Consider the following 24,463-nt stretch of genomic DNA (forward strand, 5'->3'; position numbering starts at 1 on the left):
ATAAAATGAAACTGAATACCGTATTATTCGGACTATAAGTCGCACCTGAGTATAAGTCGCATCAGTCCAAAAATACGTCATGATGAGGAAAAAAACATATATAAGTTGCACTTATTTAGAAGCAAGAACCAAGAGAAAACATTACCGTCTACAGCCACGAGAGGGCGCTCTATGCTGCTCAGTGTAGGCTACAGGAGCACTGAGCGGTATAGAGCGCCCTCTCGCGGCTGTAGACGGTAATGTTTTCTCTTGGTTCATTTCTCTCGGTTCATGTCAAGTTAAAGCTGTGGTAGGTAACTTTTGACACTCTAGCGGTTAATAAACAGAACTGCTTGCGTCTTGCGGAAGAACATCGTAGCCGGAACTACTTCTCTCTGTTTATGTCTATGAAGAATCAAAAAAAAAGGTACTGGGTTACTCCGCAGCGTTACCCCCGAAGCAATTTAAAATAGTCCGAAAATAAACACGTATTATAGGTGCACCCTAGTGATTCAGGACAAGCTAAAAACACGGTTTGGAAAATGGATTCATGGTGTACTCACTTATTATATCCTTTTTTCTACATTTTGAACACAAACAAAGTTACCGACCGCAGCTCTGATTGGTTGTTTTCTTACCGGGAGCGATGTATTCCTGCAAATGGCAATAGGAGCACTGGGAGGAGCAAGAGGAGCTTGATTTTTTTTCACAGATTATCTGTCTCATATTATACTGTCAGGACATAATGACAGGTTTAACAAATATGTAAAAAATATTTTTACAAAAGTTACCTACTGCAGCTTTAATTTTGATAAATAAATCGCACCTGACTATAAGTCGCAGTAACCATGACTGTCATTAGGGTAAATGATAATGCCAGAATTTTTATTTTATTTGGGTAAACTATGCCTTTAATACTTTTCCGGTCAGGTGTAAGGGCTCTGTCTGTCTCTCCACAGGGTAAAAAGTTTGTTGGAGATCTTTTGAATGATGGGAAGATTCATTGGGTGGAGACTGGGCAGATCTTAAACTCTCCAAGTGCTCAGGCAACACATTGCAAGCGTCTAGTGAACCCAGCCAAGAAGTCTGGCTGTGGCTGGGCCTCGGTGCACTACCGGGGACAGAAACTGGTCCAGTACAAAACACAAATACCAGCCCAGTACCGACATGGTGAGCAATGGAGGAAAACTGAAATAGTCAAAAGAAAAGTAAAATGTACATTTTAAAAGGTGATAAATGAGTTACAATAAATATGAACGATCATGGTGCAGCCAGCAATTTGTGTATGATTTGATTTGTTTACCTCAGAGTCTGGTAAGTGAAGGAGAAGATGATGAGATGGGAGATGATGAAGAAGAGTAAGGGAAAACAACCATGCCAGTAGAAGACAAGAATAAAAAGTCCAAACCTGAGCTGCACAGTATGTCTTCATCATGTACAGTACATAAACATTACACGGAAACATCTTTACAATCACATAGACTCCTCATATCAAAACAGGACACCTGAGAAGGCATTAAATAAAGATGATTTGGCCAGTTTACACGTTATTTCCTGTTTGTTTGTTTTTTCTCCAGACAGAGAGAGAATTCCAGTCAGGTATTGCACTCTTGGCACCCGAGATACTGCAAGATAATTATTATATTACAAATATGTTTCTTTTTTCATATGGCAGTTATAGAGTTTTATTCGACATTTACTGCATTAAAGCAAAAAAAAATCAAAAGCAAAAAATAATTCTTACTGACCCCAAACGTTTGAGTGTTTCTGTGCTTGTATTGACAGGGATCCTCACACTCTCGTAGAACTGTCTGCCTTTTCTGTGATCAACCGCTTCCAACCTTTCAATGTAGCAGTGTCCAGCAACATTCTGCTGCTAATGGTATGAAGTGCTCATGGATTTTACAGTGGATAGTAAAGTCAATACTGATGATATGACAATTAAATTCAACAGTTGGACACAATATAAACCTTTTAACCCACCTCTGTTCATAGGATTTTCATTGTCACCTGGCCACAAGTGACGTGGTGGGGTATTTGGGAGGCCAATGGGACACTAACACACAGTGTAAGAGTGATCGTTTTTGTAACTGCTATACAAACTAACAGCAAACTGCACGTTAGAAACACAAAAAATGTATAGTTCATGTTCTTCAGTGCTTACAGTCTTGAGGGCATTCCCTTGCCGTACACGGCTGGCAGATAGACACACCGCTCCAGCTGTCGAAGTAGAGGTTAGTCTACAAAATACATGTTGTTAGTTAAAAAAAATAGTGAAGTCCCAAAGTCTGAGTTATTAACATATAATGTTGAACTTATAAACTGTGTTGCAGATTTGCCAAAATCTCTTCACGGACATTGATTCACAGATGGATCACCAGCTCCGCCTACAAGGCAGCAGCAATGGCTTCCAGCCCTGTCTGGGGATTATCTGTGGTGCGTGATGGATTTCACAGTTGATTATTACGCAACATATTGTCCTCGTCGAGATAGTAGCTTGCTCTAATTTTCTTCTTCCGCTTAGCAACGACCCAATGATTATGGCATCCCAGTTGCAGTAGAGGTCACATATGTGCAAGACACCTTCCTCACTACAGACGTGCTCAACGAGATGGTACGAAAACAACTAGCATGCCAAATTTATATCTATAGTGGGAAAACAGGGATTTTAATCTCTTTAACAGTTCAGTGTGATTCGGAAACAGTAGTTTTTTTTAAGTGAATCGCTCACTGGTTGTCTCTTCAGTTTCCTGCAACTATATATATATAAAACATATATATAAGATTAAAACAACGTCTAAATTACATCCTGTAGAATTAATTAGTACGATGTGTAAAGTCTTTATGAGAAGTTGAGGCTGATGTGTCTTTATTTTATATGTGTGTAGATTGCTGTTGGTGGAGTTTTATCGGTGTGCTCCTGACCTTGTGCAGTTCAGTCAGAAATGGAGTCCTAATACCTCAATACTCGACAAAATCAAGGTCTGCATTAATTTCTTTCCTTCATACATAAACAAACAAACAAAATACAATATCTATTTGATGATTTACAACTAACATCAAGAATGTTCTTAAAGGTAAAGTGTGTAATTCCAGTACCACTAGTGTCAACAAAGACGAGTGGGGCGGGGCCGAGAGGCGTGGGAACGAGAGCCGGTGGAGTGATTGGAAATGAGCGACACCTGCGCCACTCACCGGTCTCGAGTCCCACGGAGGAGCTCCAGAATTATAAAAAAGGAGGAGTTACAACACAGAAGGACGAGAGAGGACCAGGCCTGGATTTTATTTTGTGTTTTGGTTTTGTTTGTGTGCGGCAGGCATCCGTTTTGTGTTTATTTTGTTATTAAAGCTTTCATTTAAATGTCCGCCAGTTCCCGGTGGACATTTAAATGAAAGCTTCCCATGGCTCTCGGCCCTGCCCCACTCATCACATCACATTAGAACCAATTTTGTAAATAAAATACAACAATAAATAAAAAGGTAATTTTATAATTTCATCTCACAATTCATACTTTTCTCTTGCAGTTCTGAGACAGAAGTGAGAATTGTGGGGCTAGTGAGATATAAGAGATACAAAGGCAAAATTGCAAGATATAAACTCAACTCAAAACATAAGCCCACAATTGCAAGATAAAGAAGTGAGAATTACTTTTGTTTTTTAATTATGTGGCAGAAACAAACAAAACAGAATTGTGAGATGTAATCTCATATATAAACCTGCAATTGCAAAATAAAAAGTTTGTATTTTGATGTCTTAAAGTTGTCTCTATCTATTATGCAGAGTTTGTGTCTTTAACAATAATCTCATTCAAGATTTTTTATTCGTCACACACTATTATACAGAGCATATATAACCAACAGTGAAATGTGAGTGGGGACATATATGTCTGACCAGCAATGCTCATTTTCTCTTATCCTCAGCCTTCTCCGAGAGGCCACACACCCAAAGACCAGGCGTACGCACAGATCCTGGAGCATGTGTACAACCAACTGCGCAACACTCTTTGTATTTGTGTTAAACAGTCTTTGTTTGTGTTAAGCTGTAGAACTGTTGACTTGGGACTCCCACACAGTGCATTACGTCTGTGCACTATTACACTCTATATGGAATGCCTTCATGGAGGATATATAATATATGCTTCCATCCAAACTGTTGCCTTTAGGACTGTTAGGTCTGTATCACTGGCTGTGGTTTATATGATTCTGTCATATCTGTGCTGTGAAACTTGTCTTCCTCTGTGGTTGAAATGTTTGGTGGGTAGTTAGAAAAGAGAGGAAGATGGGTAACAGAGTTCTCTCTTTCGGCTAGTATTTATCTGTTCGTGTGCTTAGATCTGTGCCATGTTGACTACGCAATATGCAAACAATGCCTTTTACCTGCTGAATACCTTGAAATATACATTGGAACAAATTAAATTTGCTTCTGGCTTTGAACCTTGTAACAAAGTTTTTCTTACCATACAATTAAAGAAACCATACACAAGTAAAACAAATAGATTACTTTCTTGAATTTATTTACTTAAAGATGAGTGGAGACAATAAGATACAAATATTTAGGGTTTGGGATATTTAAGAATAACAATAATGCAGTTAAATCTGAAACATACAAGAGGAGACTTTAAAACTACAACATACACCGGCCTGCTATTAAACTAACATGCAAAAATCATTAATAAAAAGGTTGAATGGTTTTGTATGCATATATAAAAAAAATAATATAATACTAAAAAGAACAGTCCCAGAATGATTTATTTTCATGAAAATCATTCTGGTACCCTCGTTTGATTAGATCTAGATAACCCATTTGCTGTCTTCTTAAAGTTGTAGTGTTGCAAAGGCACATCTGTACACATGCTTGTACTTCTGGGTCACAGCTCATGCCAAATACTGAAACCAACAAGCCCTTTGTAAACGAAGAAAAAGGACAGACAAAACTACATATTAGCTCGAAAATCATAATTCATATTTTGTTTGGTTTTCTAGATCCATTCTTGCCATCAAAAAGGCACTAAAACTCTTTTCACAATGAAACGGTGATCGTAGCCTGTCTGATTCAGCACATCTACAAGTCTGTTACGGTAAGCAAAAAAAAACTTGGACAAGACATGTAAACAGATGTTGGAAGGAAAAGGACACAGAGGTGCTATAGTCGGGAGCTTGGAGTTGGGTGGATGTTTGTAGGTTCATGCTTTTATGGAGTGTGATGGTACAGTATTTGAAAAAAACATCCTAAAGACACTGATGAAAAATGAAGAAAACCACTTCAACCACTTTTAAAGCTCTAAAAATATATTGCCGATGATGGAGGAGAGCAAGAGATGTAGCACCATCCCTTCTCTTCTGAAAATGGGAAGATTTATTTTTTAATATCAAAATATTCTGTGTTAATTAGACTAATACGGGGCTTATGAGCCAACATCCACCCTAAACACACCCACATATACACACCTGAAATAATGGGACACTGCCAGCAGCATCAGATGTAGAGACTACTGTAAACTGACATTAAAAGAGGAGAAAGAGAGAGGAAGACTCTATTACTCAGGTATTAAAGAACTATTTGGTTTGTAAATGGTTTGTCTGCAGCCCTTAGTGTGTTAGAAGTTGTAAGGGCTGCACAAAGTGTTTCAAAACAGTTGTAGTGCAGTAAAACCTTCTCTACGTGACGCAACACATCCCTTAGGTGTTTTCGCTCACCTTTATGACATAATGCAAGGTGCAATTCAGCATCTAATTTCTTTTATCTTGTAAAAAATATACATGAAAACATATTAGATGACAAATAGCTATAGAAAAATGTTAAAATAATGGAGCGTACAAAAGGACTGATTCCTCTCTACAGGTCTGTGGCTCAGGATTGCTGCACATTGGGACACTATACGCACAGTCCCACAGTGCTTACGTGTTCATCACAGATGCAAGGCAGTTTTCTCTAATCTGAGGAAGGTCAATGTTGCAGCCTGACCAGCAGGGGCAGTAAGGGGACCAGTCGAGTCTAAAAGCAACTTTTCGCAATCCAACTATTGAGAATTTGTACTGATTAAGAATAGCCAGTCTACTCTTTAGAAGCATGATCGTTTTATCAAAGGGACATCATAGTCTGTAGTCATTTCTTTTTGGTTAATGCAGCACAAACAGTATGAGACATTATTAAAAGACCTGGACAATGAAGCGAGTTAGTGTGTCTGAAATTGTAGCTCAAGCACCAGGTTATACTGTCCATATGTCAGTCAACCGGTCAGTCAGTCAGTCCTGGAATGTGAAAGGTCATCATTTCCCAAAGTTGCATCCTTCAAAAAATAAATCAATGTGTAAAAGTGCCAGAGTACAGGTACATTTGGATCAACGGCAACAATGTGGTGAGGATGAAGACCAAGATGACTTCAACTGGTTCCTTTCTCCCTACCTCACTTCCCTCCAGCTTTCTCCCTTGCACTTTTTTATTGCTATTTCTCTCTCTCCCCCTCTTTTCCTCAATGAAGACCTCTTAGTGTGGCAGAGGAACGATCACCTCCACGTAGTTGAGAGGGAAGAATCCAGATTGGCCACGCAGCATGCCTTCATACCAGTTTTCATCGATCTGATTGGTCAGATTGATGATGTCACCCTCGCGGAAGCCCAATTCACCTTCATTCTCCGGTTCGAAGTCATAGAGCGCCTTACAGCATGGCTGCTCCGTTGCTAAAAGCAGAGAGGGAGAGATTTAATGAGAATGGGATATTAAGTAGAGATTCTGGGAATGAGGGATGTTATTATACAATGGAGGAAGTAAAAACTAAAAAGGAAATATATTGTTAGCACTTATAACAGTAATTTTACTTTAACATCCTTAGGGGTCAGATAATACAAGTATTTTAAAGACATTTTGTTCTTGTCTGGAAAAACTTTTTTTAATTAAATAACATTTCTTAAGACAAAACAAAAGTATTAAACCAATATTTGACCTTTTAAGTCCTAAAGTAATCATTTGAAATCAGTTGAAATACTAAAATGACTTAAACTAAAATGAGAAAAAGAAGTTAAGCTATATTGAAATTATATATAAACTTAAAATAATAAACAATTATATATACAAATAAAAATATCATAGCAGTATTTCATAGCACAAAATTAAAATTTTACGTTAACCCTTCCTAGACAAGTCTTACAAACCAAAGTCATGGAGTGCCATAGTGTTAATGTTTAACACACAGTTTTAATCCCACTACAACCACCTGGGTTAGGATGAGATGCTCTGTGTTAGTGAGGGGTCAGGTGCCAATGCCTGGGTCTGTGGTCATGTGACAGTTTCTGTCTGTAGCAGGGGATCACTCTGTTATGTGGAGCAGCACTCTGTGCTTGAGGCCAACACACAAGCGCACATTGACAATCACACACACATTTAAACACAGAGATACTCGTAAAGGCTTCTTCTCTCACATACATATACATAAAGCACACATACCCACCAACAAGACACTATATAAGCTGTAGTTTACTGTGTGTCAGTGCAATAAACTACCATTTAATGAAGAGCTGAACCTTTCATGAACTTTGCACTTCCCTTCATAAAATCACAAAATGCTTATTTTTGTAACTGTTTTACTGTTTCATAACTTCCCCCACATTCTTATTTAGTTCTCCTCCATATAAAAATATCAGGGATGCACGATATGAAAAGCCCATAATTATTTTATGGGTGATAAATGGCCCATATATATTTAAATTTTATAACGCCTTGTCTACAGCATATGTAAAATTAATTACTAGATATTAAACAAGTAGTTTAAGATTCTAAGTTAATCGCATACAACAATTTAATGTACAGTATGGAAAATACACACTCATAGCTAATGATTACATTGCACAGTGTTATTAAATGAGGGAAATCTAAGTCTACAAACACTGGGCATGAGAATATTCAATTAAATATCCAAAATCTGGTAAAAATATAATGATTATACACCTAGAAAATGTACCATTTTGCACATTCCTACTTCCTTTACTTTCTTGCACCTTTCCAATAACCCCCTCCCCCCAAGCCTTTCCTCCACCCAAACAAACATAAACACACAGACATTCCCATGCAAACACATACAGAGCCACACACTCTCTGACTCACGCAATCTGGGTTTCCACATGGATATTCTGCCAAACTGGCGGTATGGCTCTGATGAAGTAATGGGAAGAGAACACAGAACAGGGTCACTGGCTGACAGCTGTCCATTTGTCTTGCCTATCCCGCCACATGTACAGGCGGTCTCATCACACCCTGCCACCGGGACTCACAATGTGCCTTTCTCTCACTAGTCCCACATCCAAGGCATATCCTCCAATGTAATGAAGATCATCTATCCTCATCCAGGAACAGCTAAATAGGTGAAATGTGTATTTTACGACCATGTTAAGCAGGTAAAAGTGTCTGGTCTTACCTGCATTGCGCATGGGTGGAGCAGATGTTGGGGTGAAGCCACCGTTTGACTGTTCGTTGGTCTCTCCAAAGTCAATTATAGGCTTGGGCTTGGGCACATACTCTTTACGAGGACGTGACTGAGCATCTTTCATCCTGGTTGGTTAAACAAGAGTCATTATTGCTTCTTTCGACAGAATAAAGAACAAACACATATGCTTTGCAAAGACACGTGCCCACATACACACCTGTCTTGGAGTTTGTCAGAGAGTTCCTCCAGGACCTGAACAGCCTGCCTGTGGTACTGCAGTTGAGACTCAACCAGTGACGACAGCTGGCTCACCTGCTCAATCTGCACAGGAACACACACATTAAATACAGTGTTTCTTATATATACCTACACTATGTGTGGCGGCACTACCCCCAGGGGAAATATATAAAATAGTATATGTTCTTATTGAAAATGCTAATTCATTCTATGCCAGCAGGAGCCGTTTTTGGCGTACACAAAGCAGCACTTGTGCTCATGAATGCTACTTAGATATTATAGGAAAGATGAAATGAAAATGACTTTGAACATTTTCAGAAGTCAATGTTTTTTGGAAAATTTATTTGTGGCGGTCATTTTTTTAAATTGTGGCAGGCCACAAATAAATTAATGAATGGGAAACACTGAAATATATAAAGATGTATTTATAGCAACATTGGGAAAGCACAACAACATTCCTCATCGGCCATCGGCACAAGACCACGAGAACCAGACAAGTCCTCACGCTGGTTTCGGCTGGCCAGAAGAGAACTGGATCCCCGACTGAACCTGGTTTCTCCCAAGGTTTTTTCTCCATTTGTCACCAATGCATTTTTCGTTCCCTGCCACTGTCGCCTTTGGCTTGCTTTATTATCCCATTAGGGGATACAATTTCTGGCAACTTTTGGAAGGGAACTGAACTGAGCTGGACAATGACATCAATGAATCAACAATGAACTGACTTTAAATGATAAATTGACTGTTTTCTATTGTCCTCTTGCATTGTTAGCACACAATGTTTTCTGTTTAACACTGTAAAGCTGCTATGACGCAATCTATATTGTATAAAGTACTATATAAATAAAGGTGACTTGACTTGACATTCATAAGCAAATAGCCTAGTTAATGAGTAACTCCTGAGGCCTTGAGTTCACATGGGACTCACTTGACTGCTGAATCTAGACTGGAAGCTCTGCGAGCTGTTCACACTAAATGTTTACATGTTTAAAGCTGTATCATACTGTATTACTTTACATCTAGCACTAGATGACTTTAAAATAGTCTTGTTCCATAGACTGCACCAGCAGATGTTTATTCCCTCATTAAGTTATTGTCATTTTCAACCAATAGATGGCGCTCTGACCACTCCATTAAAACTAAAAGCTACAGCCAAGAAGCAAGAGGATTTTTATCCTTTTGGCTGCACTACAGCTTTATTGGATTACCTGTCTTAACCCCACCCCAGTGATGGGCTCGAGACAAAAAAGGACAGAAATGTTTTATCTTCCAAACTGCTAATTCTAAATTGACTTTGTCTTCGCAAGTTCTTAAAATAGAGAGAGTAGGTACAAAATCAGTAAGGGGTAAGGTGTTCCAGATAAACATTGAATTATTCAGTGCTGCTAATAGGATTAGCACAACCCCCCAGGAAACAAAAGCACAAAAACACACCAAATGAAGCATCGAGTCAGATGGTAAATCCTTACATCAGTTTCCAGAAGATTGTACATGCTGATCTCAGCCACTTCCTTAGATTCATGAAACTTCTCCAGAGCCTGCCTGACCTCTTCATCTGGAATTTTCCCCTGACGTTTCTTCTTATAGTCATAATCCAGCCTGCGCCCTTCAAGCTTTTTCAAATGGTGCTGCGAAAGAGGGAAACTCTCCATTTCAATACTACAATACATATACATATTTTATCTGCACCTTCGGGGAAAAATGTGCATAAATTGCATCTTTAGGGTACAACAGCTTGTCACAGAGGCTGTACCCTTGAAGGGACATCTTTGTACCTTATGTACCACTGAAAGGGGCATATTAGTACCTTTTTGCAGTAATATGTACCCTTAAGGTACTACTAATGAACCTTACTCTAAGAGTACCGGCCCAATGACAAGCTGCTGTACCCCTAAAGGGTACAACAGGGTACAAAGGTACCCCAATTTTTGCTATTTTTTTCTTAGAATATGGGCATCACATAAAATGTATACAGGTATGTTTAAATCATATATGTGTGTGAGACCGACAGAGAATGAAACCTGTAAAGCAAACCTGTATTTCTCTCAAGTCCTTGTCAGCCAGGCCTTGTAAAGGGTCGATGAAATTCTGTTTGACATCAATGTCCAATGAATCCTTCACCTCTGCTAGCCTCTTCATACTTTCACCAACGTCAACTAGAGCACCACCTACAGACACACGTGTGGTTGTTTTGTACATTTGGTTAGTGGGAGAATTACAAACAAAATCTCTGAGAATTTAAAAGCTGCACTTATTTTCTAAACCCACCAAAGTTTGTCTCCTCTCCGAGTTCTCTGCCATACTTCGCCATGCATTCTCCCAGCAGCCCCTCTGCCTGTGGATAACCTGGACTCTTCACCTGCCCTCTAATCTTAGACATTGTGTTCAACATGGAGAGCTTTGCACGAGATGCTGTGTGAAAGAAATAGAAGGAAAAAGATATTTCACAGTAATGGTCAATAACGTTTATTGTGAGCATCTGTGTTGCCAGAAAAAAAAAGTATACATGTATTTGGTACAAAAGCTTAGCTCATGCGTACATCTGAACACAGAGCTTTCAAAGCATACCCCTTTTGATAATGTTAGTGAACATATGCTGCGTTTCCAACGAAATCACCCGGAACAATTGTACCAGGAACTTTTTTCCCCAGGAACTATTTTCCCCCCAGACCTGTTGCTTTCTGCATTTCCACCGCGGTCTAAAGTACCGTGAAGATTAGGCAAATAGTCTGGTGACGTCTGCACGTGTTTCTCAATACAAAGTACGCAAATTTCAGACTTGCATCCCCGGTAGTTCAGACTTTGTGAGTTCGACTCGGGAGTGTGATCTCCCACGGACGGGACGACGGTAATTCTGCAAACAGCAGTGTACTTGATAACATCAGTAAGACGAAATATGTTATCAAATACCACTGCTTCCTTTCGTTTTTATTTAAACATATTAATTCAGAGAAATGTGTATTTATACAGCCTATATTACAATGAAACGTAATATTATATAAATTTTATTTTCATTTTAACATATAGATAAAGTGAATAAAGAACAAAGATCACCTGTTAGATTTACCCAACACTAAAATAAATTATATTTTATGTTTAACCACTAAAGAGATATCAGAGCCAGTGGGAAGTGTCAGAAGGACTAGCCGAGTTGAGAGTGCTCTCCTCTGTAACATGAGCACTGAGGTCCCGCTGATCGTGTGGAGATGATTGTCTCCAAAATTGGCGATACCCATTTTTAAATAGTTGCTGTCTTTCTAAATAAACTGCAGATTTGAGTTTTATACAACTAAATTCTCACCTGAAATACTTTTAAAACTACATTTCGTGACACAATAACAATAATATTTTGAAAATTATCAGAATAAATGGTGGTTGAAATCACAATGCTGCGTGACCTCAACCAATCAGCATGCTCAGTGGCCAAGTCCCGCCACCAAAAGTTCCAGACCTTTGAAAAAGTAATACCTCACAAAGTAATACTTTCTGAGGGCCATTTTTTTTTACCCAGAACTTTATTAAGATCCTGGTTCCTGCGGTGGAAATACACTGAGTACCAACCCAAAGTCCCTAGATCCTGGGTAAAGTTCAGCGGTGGAAACGTGGCTATAGGTGCTTAAAACATGCATGCTACAAAGTTTAAGCATTGTTCAGTGCCTGTGCTATATCTCTCCAGAAGTTAGTATCGATAAAATGTCTCATGTACTCGTGTAAACTATAGCTGCAGGTATCTTTTAATCCACTTTAACAATCACTTGTAAACATGTGCATCTATTGTTGTTGATGTTTACAGCAGTTTACCTGAGTCTGCATATATCTGCTTTCATTCTATATGGTAGCTGAAAAACGGTAATTGAGCAGACTGATAGGTACAAATTCACAGTACTTATAAAACAGTAGGCAAAACGTTCCAGGATGGCATAAGACTAGGGTTGCCTACTGTCCCATATTAGCTGGGGTGTCCCATATATTGGGCTTACTTGATGTGTCCCGTATGTGACCTCCCTTGTCCCATTTTCCAATTCAACTGGCAGGCTTAAGGACTATGTATGCAAATCTTAAACAGATACAAAGATAGCTCCAGGAGTGTTTTTGGTCTTACCTGGATTGGGCTGCAGGTACTCTGATGTTTTAGAGATGACTTCTATCACAGCTTTATTTGTCACATCGACTTTCTATAGAAACACAGAGGGGAAGTCACATACTAACCAAAATAACAAAATGGCTCTGTAATAACATAAGTATCACCTTCCAGATAAGGTGTATTTAGCAATGACGACCAGCAGACCACTTCCGTATAAATATTGTACTGAATATCCCTACATAAGATCTATCAGAACAGTGCTCTTCATTTCATCTTTATTTGGTAGTATTCTACAAAACCATTTAGTCTAATAATTACAGAGGAACTGAATGAAGTGGCAGTATCAAATCTGTGAAGTCATTAATGTTTATTGTTAGTTGAATGTATATCGAGCAGTGTTCCGAATGATATCACTAAGGTATAGTGGACACTGGATTATTAAATAAAAAAAAAATATAATTCTAAGACACTGCAGTGAATAAACATTTCAGATAATTATGAAAACATCCTGGATTACACAACAATTACACTTAGTAAGTGAAAGAAACTTTCCAGAAAAACACAGGTGGTATAGTAAAATTTACTTAATCTGTTTAAATCAATGTTTTTAGAAAGACTGTTGGCTTCAGTGTGGGAAAATACTCTCCACTTACTCTCTCGAGGTCCTTGAACTCCTCGTCCAGTTTAGTTCCCTCGGCACCACCAACCTTCTCACTCACCATCTGACAGAGAAAGAAGCCAGTATAATGACTGTTTTAAAAAGATGATAAATGCAACTAGATTACATAAGGTTGTACAGTACTGATCATAGCACAAAATCAAACCAAGACACACAGTGTGACAAGTTCAATTCAATTCATGAACAAATAACCCTCAATGAGTGATCTAAATCTGTCAGGGTGGTTAGTGACTATAAAAGTTATTTATGTCAAAATGAAACAACTTTTGTGTTAAGGTTTCTGAAACCTGCATTGGAATCATTACTCACTGGAGTTTCCTATGACACGGTGTAATCAAAGATTGTGCAAAGCGTAATAAAAGTTAATAAAAAAAGAAATATAAAAACATTGAATGAATAGTGCATATTCAAGTCTGACTGAAAAAAAAACTAGTCTGATGCTATATCTAAAACTGATTTAAAAATACAATGTGATTCAACCAGTTCACTTTCACTCAGAACTGTCAGTGATTATATAATTCATTGACAACCTCCCTGAATGTCAGGCAGAGAAAACACTCATAATGTATACTCACTCACAAAGAAAAAACACTCACTTGTTATGTATAAGAAAACCTGTGTGATGTCAGAAGCTCATTTTTCAAGTCTAAACCACACAAGGATAGCAGCAGTTTTGACTCACAAGGGGCCCAAGGCAAGATCAGACATGACGCACGCAAAAATTTGCCTTAGGATCTTTGTGTCAGACGTTTCTAAATATACACTTTACATTCATTCTTTAGATTCCTCACAACCAAATATAAACTGTACAGAAAATAGCTATCTTTCTCAAAGCATTCATTTTAGCACTGCACACATGAAAATCCAATTAGCCCTCCCCTCACCCCAATTCCAACTGCGATCACTTAGGAGGGACCATTTTTCCCTTCTTCAAATTTTGACTATAAGACAAATAAGACAATTTCTTCTTAGTAAATCAATATAAAAATTATACAGCACATCATGAATAACTTGGCTACATTAAGCTTTATACAAAAAAAAGCTGTGTGAGAACCTGTGTCTGCCACAACAGTTGTTGTTCTCAGGACTCAGAGTCAGGACACATGCTCGTCCCACTTCTCTTAATATCCTGAACATGCAATAGTGAAAAAAAGACAGTGATCGTGCAACTGTTGAAACAAAGCCACATGTTAAGTCTCAATCCACACCAACATATGTTATTCGTTTTATTGTTTTTTTTACCCTAGCTGAAGGAAGCGTATACTTCAACATGGAAATGGATGTTTGTCATATCACGTCATAAGAACATTAATCAAAAACACATGTCATTTTATGGTGTTAACTTGCAACGTTGAGAAGTTCATTTTGTGTTTTTGCTGTTTCTAATTCTGTGTTCCATGAATTTATACTGTAGGCGCTTTCTACAGTTTAATCAAACTGTAAACATCCAGGACTAGTTTGTGAACGACATAATCCAACTGATCTGTCCAAAGTTTAAAAATACTTATATATATATATATATATATATATATATATATATTTTAAAATCCATTAAGGGAGGTTCTTACAACATCAGTTGTACATATTACAAAGACATCTCTTGCTGCTAAGGTTTGACATTTTTTTTATTTTATTTTAGTTAAACTAGGGCAGTCTATTTAATAAATGACATTATATGTTATGACATATGATTTGAATTAAAATTATTCAATTATTTGCATAATATTTATTGACTAAAGCCGCCAAAATTAAGATGATTCAAAGACATGACTTTGTGGGAGAAAAAAAGACAGATATACAGATATAATGTGAACAGATATTACAAACAGTGTCTTCAGAGGTCAATAAAGTGAATGTAAACTTGTCACTGACTGTTTGACAATATGTCTGTGGCGGCCTTTCATACAGAATTCTTGCATTTTCACCTGCAATATTTTTAATTGTTAGTGTAATATTTTACATATGCAGACTGATGTCATAAAAAACACAATAAATTATTTGTTTACACCACCATGAACAAAAGCATCCCTACACAGCTTGCATGAAGATGAATAACAGTTATTTTAAGCCAAACACATCAGCACAAGAACGCTCCGTTACAACTGTAGCTGTGTTAGGCAGAGGTGTCTGCTTGCAGTGACCTTTTCAGTCCTCTATATATCCTCTAACCATGTTTGCATATCTGTGCAATTCAGTCAATATTTGACCAGTGTTTTGTGGCAAATCAAGTGGTGCGTCCAAAACATCTCCAATATGTTGAGGTGGGGAAAGACACTGGATAGAGTCAACACCATAAACTGGGTGGAAAACATGATATAGCTTAGATTAAGGCCACAGATAAAGACTGGCATGGCAAGTTCCTTTTAATTTAACATTCCAATGAAGGCAATATTATCAGTGCCACCTTCCCAAAAATCCAATTTTGTAAACAATATTGTGGTAATAAAAGTATTTATATAAATTTTTCATATACTTTTAATGTTCTTAAAAACATGTTTTTTTCTCTTTTTCTCACCAATAGCTACATTTATTTGATCAAAATAACAGTAAAATGAACGTTTTTAATACTGTTTTAATATATTTTAAAATGTAAATGATTCCTGTGATGGTAAAGCAAAAATTTTTAAGCAGCCATTACTCTATATTTTTCAGTGTCACATAATCCTGCAGCAATCATTCTAATATGCTGATGATTTGGTGCTTATGAATTATTTCTTATTACCAACGCTGAAAACAGTTGGTAATATTGTTTTTATGGAAATCATGACATTTTTTCTTTGATGAATAGAATGTTCAAAAGAACGTAAACGTCAGTACTGTCACTTTTGATCAGTTTAATGCATCTTTGTATAAACTTATTAATACAAAATTAAATAATCAACAAGCTACATCTGCTGCATATTCCAGAAAAAAAAATTGTTCAAAGAAATCCCAAGAACAACAAAAGACTATTTATTCTCTCCAAAAGTACTGAACTCAGTCAGACACTCCCCTAATGAAACTTTACAGCTTGTTGTACAGCGTGCAACATGATTATTTATATTTATGAGTGAAAGAGGCCTTATCTGCAGCTATATAGATAATACAGAGGCTTGGTTCTGACACACACTGTTGATAAAGTATGCAAAGTACTGCTAACTTTGACACAAATATGCATACCCACACACACACAGCCAGCCACTTATCCAAAGCAGACCCAGCAGGAGAAGAGTGAAACCAAGACCAGACTCCATAGATAATACTGTGCTTGTGAATCTAATGAAGAGAAGAATGCATGACTGTGATTATAACTGCCATAGAGACAACGCAGAAATTTCAGAACAATACCACTGACACACACAACAAAACAAATCCCAAGCAAATGTGTTACTAGGTAGACACGTGCTTAAAGGTTAAGGATCTTCAGTTAAAATACTTTCTCCAATACCACTAGATTATTAGTAACATTCACTACACAGAGCCGTAGCTCACTGACAAGTTACACAATATCGCATATGTTATTGCCAATGTAATGCCAGTGATGAAAGCGTAACTGTGTAGCTTGTCAGTGAACTACAGCTCTGTATGGTAAATGCCGCTCCATTTAAATGCAGGTGATGGAGATTTACTGCTAATCACATGACTAGCTTTAATGACGAGATGCGAATGATCATCACATTATTTGCACAGCCCTAATGCCAAGGCAACTAGAAGGCATTCTTAGGATGATTTCTAGGATGATTAACAATGGGGTGCAATTAAAACACTGCTAGTTGTTGAAGCATCTGAACAAGTCTAACACAGCAACAATGGAGCAACCAATGGCATCTGTTTGTCTGACCAGTGGAAGACAGAGGGAGCATTCACAAAAGCAGTTCACTGTACTGCAGTGGGGCAGAAATTACAACCTTTTAGGCTGGCACCACCCCACTGACTGCAGTCGGTCAGAGTTAGACGGATGAACTTCAGTTTACAGGAGCCTGTCCACTTTCCAATTTCCAAATACAGACTCAATGAGTGTATCCACTTTCAAAACAATGACATCATAACCAAATAAATATCTCATGCTATTAAGATTTTTAACAACAGAATATTATCATTAAAAATATTGATAAATCAGTGTCTACAAATATAAATGTAAAGAGCAACTTTTAACATGAAGCTGTAAACTTTAAGAATGCTTCCTCCCCTGTTGTCCTATAACATCAAAATCCACAAACATATTTATTTATAACTGTTTTGGACTATTTCTGCTTATAAATGCTACTAAATTTGCACACTCCCCTTTTGGTTCAGAAAGGCTTCTTCCCTGGAGAAGGCAATATAATGGATGGAGTCCTCGTATTTTAGCCAGAAGCAACAGTTTGAAGTTCAAAACATCTTAATAGTCCTATTCGGACGGAACTAGTTTTACAGGGGGTCGTTAGAGAAATCTGCGTTTCACAGACGTACTTGGTGATTTTAATCCCGTCCGAATCTGCCACATCTGTGTTTTTCTCACACAACCTCTGTGATAATTCCAGAGCAAATTACCTACCATTTTTCATTAAACTCAGTGATCCTCTGAGAAAACTAATCCCGTCCGAATGCGAATGTCTGTGATTGCCGGTGATTTTTTATTTCACAACGCGTTTCCTTGTGTGTTTTGGCCAACGTGAATTACCGTAGATGCTTTTACCGCACGGATGTTTGATAGATTTGCTTAGCGGCCAATAAATAATAATACAAAAATAATACAAAATAATAAAATCAAGAGCAAGGTCGCGTAAACTGTTAATACCGGCTATTGTTATATCAGCATCAGATAAGATTACTCACGTTCATTTATGTACTCAGTTACATAATGTTTTAATTACATTTAATAAAAAAAAAAGGAAAACAAGTTAAACTAAAGGAACCACACATTAACATGGTTTTGTTATACTAGCCATTTAGTATTTATTGTGTAATAATACAAAGGCAATCATTCTGAATGAATGCAATGCACGCATACAGAGCGCGTGATCTCTGTAACGCCCAGATGCACAAATCAGACCCTCCCACCTCTGTAATAAACACGGAGATGTTAGTCCCGTCCGAATTGGTACATGAAAATCACAGACGTCAGGTGGTAAGAATCGAAACTCAAACGTAGTTTAGAAAACTAGTCCCGTCCGAATAGTGCTAATGATGAAGCTTTCCACTTAACATTAAAAAAAAATAACTCTTTAAACGAACATAAAAAAATCATGGAAAGGACTTCCACATGATTAATTTTCTTTAATTCAGCGTTATGAAATTCTGTTATTCCAATTTAATGTACTTACGTTGGGTCAACTTATTTCATAAAGGTGAATTCAACTTATTTACTATGGTTGGGCACAGCTTAATTTATTAGTGTCAGTCCAACTAATTTGCAATGTTTTGGACAATGTTTTTAATAATTTAGTTCATTTTACAAAATAAGTTTAAGTAAACTTAACAAACCTTAGTAGAGTCAACAAACAACAATTGAGTTAATTGTACATAAACATTTTTATTAATGATGACAAAAAATATGAATAATGCCATATTGGGAACACCAACCCCTTTAATTAAGATTGTGAACAGCTACTTGATACCACTATTCATATAAACCTTTTTTTTTATTACAGTATATCATTCAGATCTCAAACATATTTGAAATGCAACATTACACTTCAAACTGTTTGTTTATGTGTTTGTTTTGATCTAAAATTTATCAGAACAAACTCAACAACTCCAAACAATTTATTACTCATATCTAATGGTGCTACACTTCTGCAAGAGGGTGACAGAACAAAAATCACCCATAATACACTGCAAAATTCTCAGCCAATGAGATGCAAGTCTGTATTGGTTTTATTAATCTGTTACTTTTACGCAACAATGTTATGTTGACTGAACAAATAATTTTTAAGTAAAGCTGACAATACACACTTTTTTGTTGGATGAACTAGATTAAATCAAGTTCACATTGTTAAATTTATTTTTTAAGTAATAATAACATGAACAGATTAAGTAAAATTGTCAAAGGTGAAAGTACATTTTTTTGAGTGCAAAAGACATTAATTGATGGACTGGAGTCATGTAAATTAATGTTTTCATCAGCTGTTTGAACTCTGATTCTGATGGCACAAAGAAGAAACAAACTCATACCTCTTTGATGGTCTCAGGTTAAAATAATAAATATATACTAATTTCACAGTGACTTTAATAGATTTCTGGGGAAATCTAGCCAGAAAGATTTATTACAGGTAATTTTCATATATTAGCCAACATTCTATCCCACAAAGGCTACGCTGTGGTAAGATGTGTTATCTTTCACACATGGAAGTCATTCTAATTTTTACGATTTCATGTTTTTCTACCCATTACCATTTGTAAGCAGGGCTGGAGAATGCCAGTGCATAAAAGCACTGTTTCTGCTATAAAAAAAGCCAATTTTAAATCATTCCCTGGTGTGTACATTAAAAAAAGTAATCACACAGTATCTCAAACAGTTCTCCGGAAGGCTGGACTGAGGGTGTGACTGGTGTCAGAGTTTTGTCTTTTGGCAGGGTGTCCAGCCTGTGTCAAGTATTGATTACTGTGGAATGCTGTCATGAGTTTGCTGCAGCACTGCAGTCCAATAAAAAGAGCCAGGCAAAAGAAGGAGACAGCACAGCTACAACCCCCCTTGTTGCATGATTCATGCTCCGCCTCTCAGGCCCAAACGCTTGTTTACCCTGCTGTACTCCTCCACTCATGTAAACCCCCCACCGAGGATCTGAACATGTTCCTAACAGGAAACTGGGCAACAGATTGTCCCTTCCTGCTGAGATCAGCGAACAGGAACAGAGATGTTCTGCTTCCACTACATCTGTGCTCATGTGCCCTTTGGAAAACACTATCACTTGCAACGAGAAACTAACAAACTGACAAAAAACACTTTAAGTCTTGAGTTAATTACACCATAAACCACAGACAAAGAACCTTCTCACAAAACCATCACAACAACACAAGAGCAGCCAAAATCAGGGAGAGGTTTTCATGATAACATTTGATTGTCTCACATTTTAAGCCAACACATTGCTTGCTGCGAGCCCACAAACATGCATAATTATGTTACACTTTTACCATGTTAATATGTCAATGTTCAACTAAACTAGAAGGATATAATTTTGTTTAGATATAACTGGCCAGAAAACCTTTATTTTTCTCCAAGGAGTTCTTGCTGTTATGCAGTACACTTTTATGTTCCCATCATATGTATAAATATATTGGTAAATATAATAAACTCACAATTGGAAACCAATGAAAACCACATCAGCCAGTTATCTTTAACCATAATATGACAATTACATGAAAATAAGAGCAAACTTTAAAGAATTTAATTACTTTGATCAAGAGCATACTAACGGTTAAGATGAGGGGGAAAAAAATATTTAAGGGGTCATATGCGATGCGTTTTCAATTTTTGCTTTCTCTTTGGAGTGTTACAAGCTCTTGGTGCATGAAGATCTGTAAAGTTGCAAAGAATAAAAGTCTCAAATCCAAAGAGATATTCTTTATCAAAGTTAAGACTCTGTCACGCCTCATTAAAACACTCCCCCACATACATGGAAATATTTGCTTAATGCCGCCCAAATGTTCAGGCAAAGAAAGAAGGCATGGTGGTTTCTGTAACCTCAGTGTTGAAGCAGCCATGTCAGGGAGATGCTGTGTGTATCTAGGCGAAAGCATAAGCACTTTATTTGGCCTCACAAAAGTAGATGCATTTAGGAATCTTTAAGATTACTTAGACCGTTTCGTGAACCTAGGAGAGGAGGTAATTCTGATTTTCCTACAACAATCTGGCGCTTCTGAATCAGCGACTGTAAGTATGTTTTGTTATTAGTTTAAGTATTTTCTATTGAATGTTCAAATGTGGAGTTTTGCACGTTGCGTGTGTGTGTTTGAGAGATAGAGAGACACAGTCACACAGTGGAGTCAGCTGTCTTAACCGTCCGTGGCTTGTGTACTGCAAACACATACGAGCTTCATCACTGTCTATATCACACCACTCTGTTCCCCTTTCGGGCTTGAACTGATGGTAAAACTAAGGACATTATTAACTGTCTTTACATTTATTTTGAAAGATGAAGCTTGCGATTATGGAAAGGGGCGTTACATTTCCAAAGAGTACTTCCGGTGTTGGGCCAATCACAATGCACTTGGTCAGTTGGCAAATTAGAGCAGACTGCTATTGTCAGAAGGAGAAAACTACGTGTTTGAGAGAGGCCTGAGAGAGGTGTTTTTTGAACATTAAAGCATGTCAACATATTCTGTTACACCAAATACACAAAATGTTGATCTTTAAAAAAAGCATCATATGACCCCTTTAAAAATGTTTCAGGTGTTTCTTTGTTCTTTCCTCACTATAATCAAAGTATTAATTAAAATGTGTTCTAACAACTAATTTTATAGATTTTTATTTTTCTGTTTTCAATTTCACTTTCTATCATGTTAGCCTTTCATAAGATCCCATTGTTTCAGAAACACCAGCGATCAATTCTGTGATGTTTTGTGGTATTAGTTGCTTTGCCCAATCCTTTGGACACAATTACATAGATTGGTGTAGTAGCATTTGAACTTTCAATTTCTCACTAAGCAAAGATAAATTACAGCTTTTTGTTTTCATCCTAGGAAATTTCATATTTCCTGTATTTTATATTCTGGCCACTTTGTAAATAATAAGATATAATTAATACATTTTAACTACCTGAGCTTGACCCCAAAAATGTCTGAAACACTGCCATACTCTTCTATAGAAATACCATGCACTGATAAATGCAATATATTCACATGCATATTTAATTCTGAAAGCGCTTAAAAGTTACTGCATAGCAGGATTTACCCAAATTGTGATTAATCAGATGCAGGTTTCTTTAACCCACTGACAAGTTACATGACTGACTTTTTCTCATTTTGAAAACGAAAGCCAGTGCTGTAAGCCACATTTTCCAACTACATATGGCCAGCATAAAGTGTGAACCATAGAAACAAGAGACACAAACAAGACGTGATTGTCCAGCAGACGCATTGAAGTAAACTGCGGTAATCTGGAGTAAACCTGATGCTGCAGTATATTCTTTGTATGCAGAATTTACATATATATGCTTACATTTTAAAACTACCCTAATTCACGAGTAGATCATGAGCTTATGCTAAGAGCCAAATCGTTCATTTTACTACAGTAAACGTGGCAAATGAAGTGATATAGTAAGGACGTGGGCGTTGTATTGCTAAAAGAAAACACAGACACTCTTATGCATATTTATAACACACTGTAACCTCTAATTAGGTGTGAACGTACCCAAAAAGAGACGTTGACTATTTATGACCAGTAAAAGCTGTTAAAAATATTACATTTTGTAATGACTACAAGTTAGGACCAGACAGTTAGCAGTTAATATCTCTACAGGGATATGATATGACAGTTAAACAACAGCACGGTTAAACGTTGTACATTTTCTGAAATAGTTAAATAGAGATAGAAGAAAAACACACAAAATAGTTTTAAAGTCCAGAATAGCGGACTGAAGTTTAGCGCAGCGTTAGCAGGCTAAGCTAGTTGGCACAGCATTGCGGTTCAATGGAAGAAGACAACAGGAAAAAAAGTAACTCGCTAACCTGGCTAGCTTTGTAAAACTGTTTCTTTAAGCCCGCCACGGACATCTTCAAAGCGTAATCCTCTTTCCTGACGAAAAAAAAGACTTGCAAAGTAGGTTTGAATACTGACACACAGTGTGACAAAAGTCAACCAACGGTCGCTGAGTGAAATATAAAACCCAAGTCCTCAGATAAACGATTTATGACCCCGCTCCACAAAAGAATACTCCAAGTGTCTGCTGGGAAAGGTTTTATAAAGATATGTTTTTAAATGTTCTTCTGGTGGCTTTCCATTAAATTGTGACTTTAATACGGTTCACAGTGCAGCCACCGCATTTGTCTTCCGAAACTAGCGGTTTCCTGCGCAACGCAAGCACATTCCTTGCGCGAGCGGAGAAGAGACTGGAAGCGGGACAGCAGCGCCCCCACCGCTCAGGAAATGCACTGCACCCACAGCTTTCTGTTGACCAGATGATGGGGCCAGATGTCTATTTTAGTGGAGATCTACTAAAAGACTCATGGCAGTGGTTTTCAACCTGTGGTCCTTGGCCCCCTAGTGTGTCGCGATGTTATTGCAGGTGGGCCGCCAATAACTATTAAAAGCAATAATAATATTGTTCACATATGTAAAAATGTCTGAGTCATAACATAATAACACAATTTCATATAAAGAAATAACAAAAAATAAATATTAAACTGTAACTATGCTTCCACTATTCGAGCTCGCTGATTGGTTTAAGAATAAACCACCAATTTATCTTAGATATTTTTGCTGCATATGCTACAGAACAATAGCAGTTGTGCCAAGCGGTGCCAGCCCGAGTTATTTTCTATTCATTGCCAGTTCATTCAATAAAGACAGTTAACAATCTAGTGTCTGAGTACTAAGTTATTAACCCAACAATAGCAGGGGCAGGCTATTTTGTGGCAAACATATGTTTTTGGTTTTGTGGGTCACGAGTTGAAAAAGGTTGGGAACCACTGCTCTATGCTAATACTATACTGAGATGATCTTGGCGACATGTGGTTTCTGAGCACAACATTTTGTCTTTCGAATAAAGCTATTAGATGAACAGCAATAATGAAACTACAACTATTAGGCCGTTTTATAGTACATAATTATCTGATGCTCACAAATACAGTAATATTGTAAAAATATTTTTACAATTGTTTTCAATTTTATGATATTTTTGAATGGCAAATATATTTTTGAATAGCCTATATATTTCTTTATTTTTATTTTAAAGTTAAGCGGTTGTGTTAAGCCTTTTTATTTATTCTCCTTCAATAAAAAGTTCAGAGGAACAGCATTTAATTGAAATTTTTTGTAAGTCATTATCGATCGATTTAATGCTTCTTTGTTAAATAAAAGTTTTTTTTGTTTTTTTTTATAATAAAAAATCTTACTTAGCCCAATACAGTGAACAGTAGGCTATACACAAACATATTTATTATCAA

General features: G+C 37.1%; 1 protein-coding gene across 2 annotated transcripts; it reads right to left on the reverse strand.

Moving 5' to 3' along the window:
- Positions 1 to 4,472: 4,472 nt before the first annotated feature.
- LOC113069888 (endophilin-A2-like) lies at positions 4,473 to 23,395 on the reverse strand. Of its 2 annotated transcripts, XM_026242991.1 has the most exons (10): positions 23,027 to 23,395; positions 13,371 to 13,439; positions 12,736 to 12,808; positions 10,902 to 11,045; positions 10,668 to 10,801; positions 10,103 to 10,261; positions 8,617 to 8,720; positions 8,391 to 8,524; positions 8,081 to 8,128; positions 4,473 to 6,660 (listed from the first exon to the last, which is right to left on the reverse strand). In XM_026242991.1, the coding sequence occupies exons 1-10, from the start codon at positions 23,069 to 23,071 to the stop codon at positions 6,467 to 6,469; spliced, it is 1,104 nt and encodes a 367-aa protein (XP_026098776.1). In that variant the 5' UTR covers positions 23,072 to 23,395; the 3' UTR covers positions 4,473 to 6,466. The 2 variants fall into 2 exon arrangements, with proteins under 2 accessions (XP_026098776.1, XP_026098777.1); XM_026242992.1 differs by lacking the exon at positions 8,081 to 8,128 and having other exon boundaries at positions 23,027 to 23,394.
- Positions 23,396 to 24,463: the final 1,068 nt, after the last annotated feature.

The sequence above is a fragment of the Carassius auratus genome, unplaced genomic scaffold (assembly GCF_003368295.1).
Source record: "Carassius auratus strain Wakin unplaced genomic scaffold, ASM336829v1 scaf_tig00002576, whole genome shotgun sequence".
In the NCBI taxonomy this organism is placed as follows: domain Eukaryota; kingdom Metazoa; phylum Chordata; class Actinopteri; order Cypriniformes; family Cyprinidae; genus Carassius; species Carassius auratus.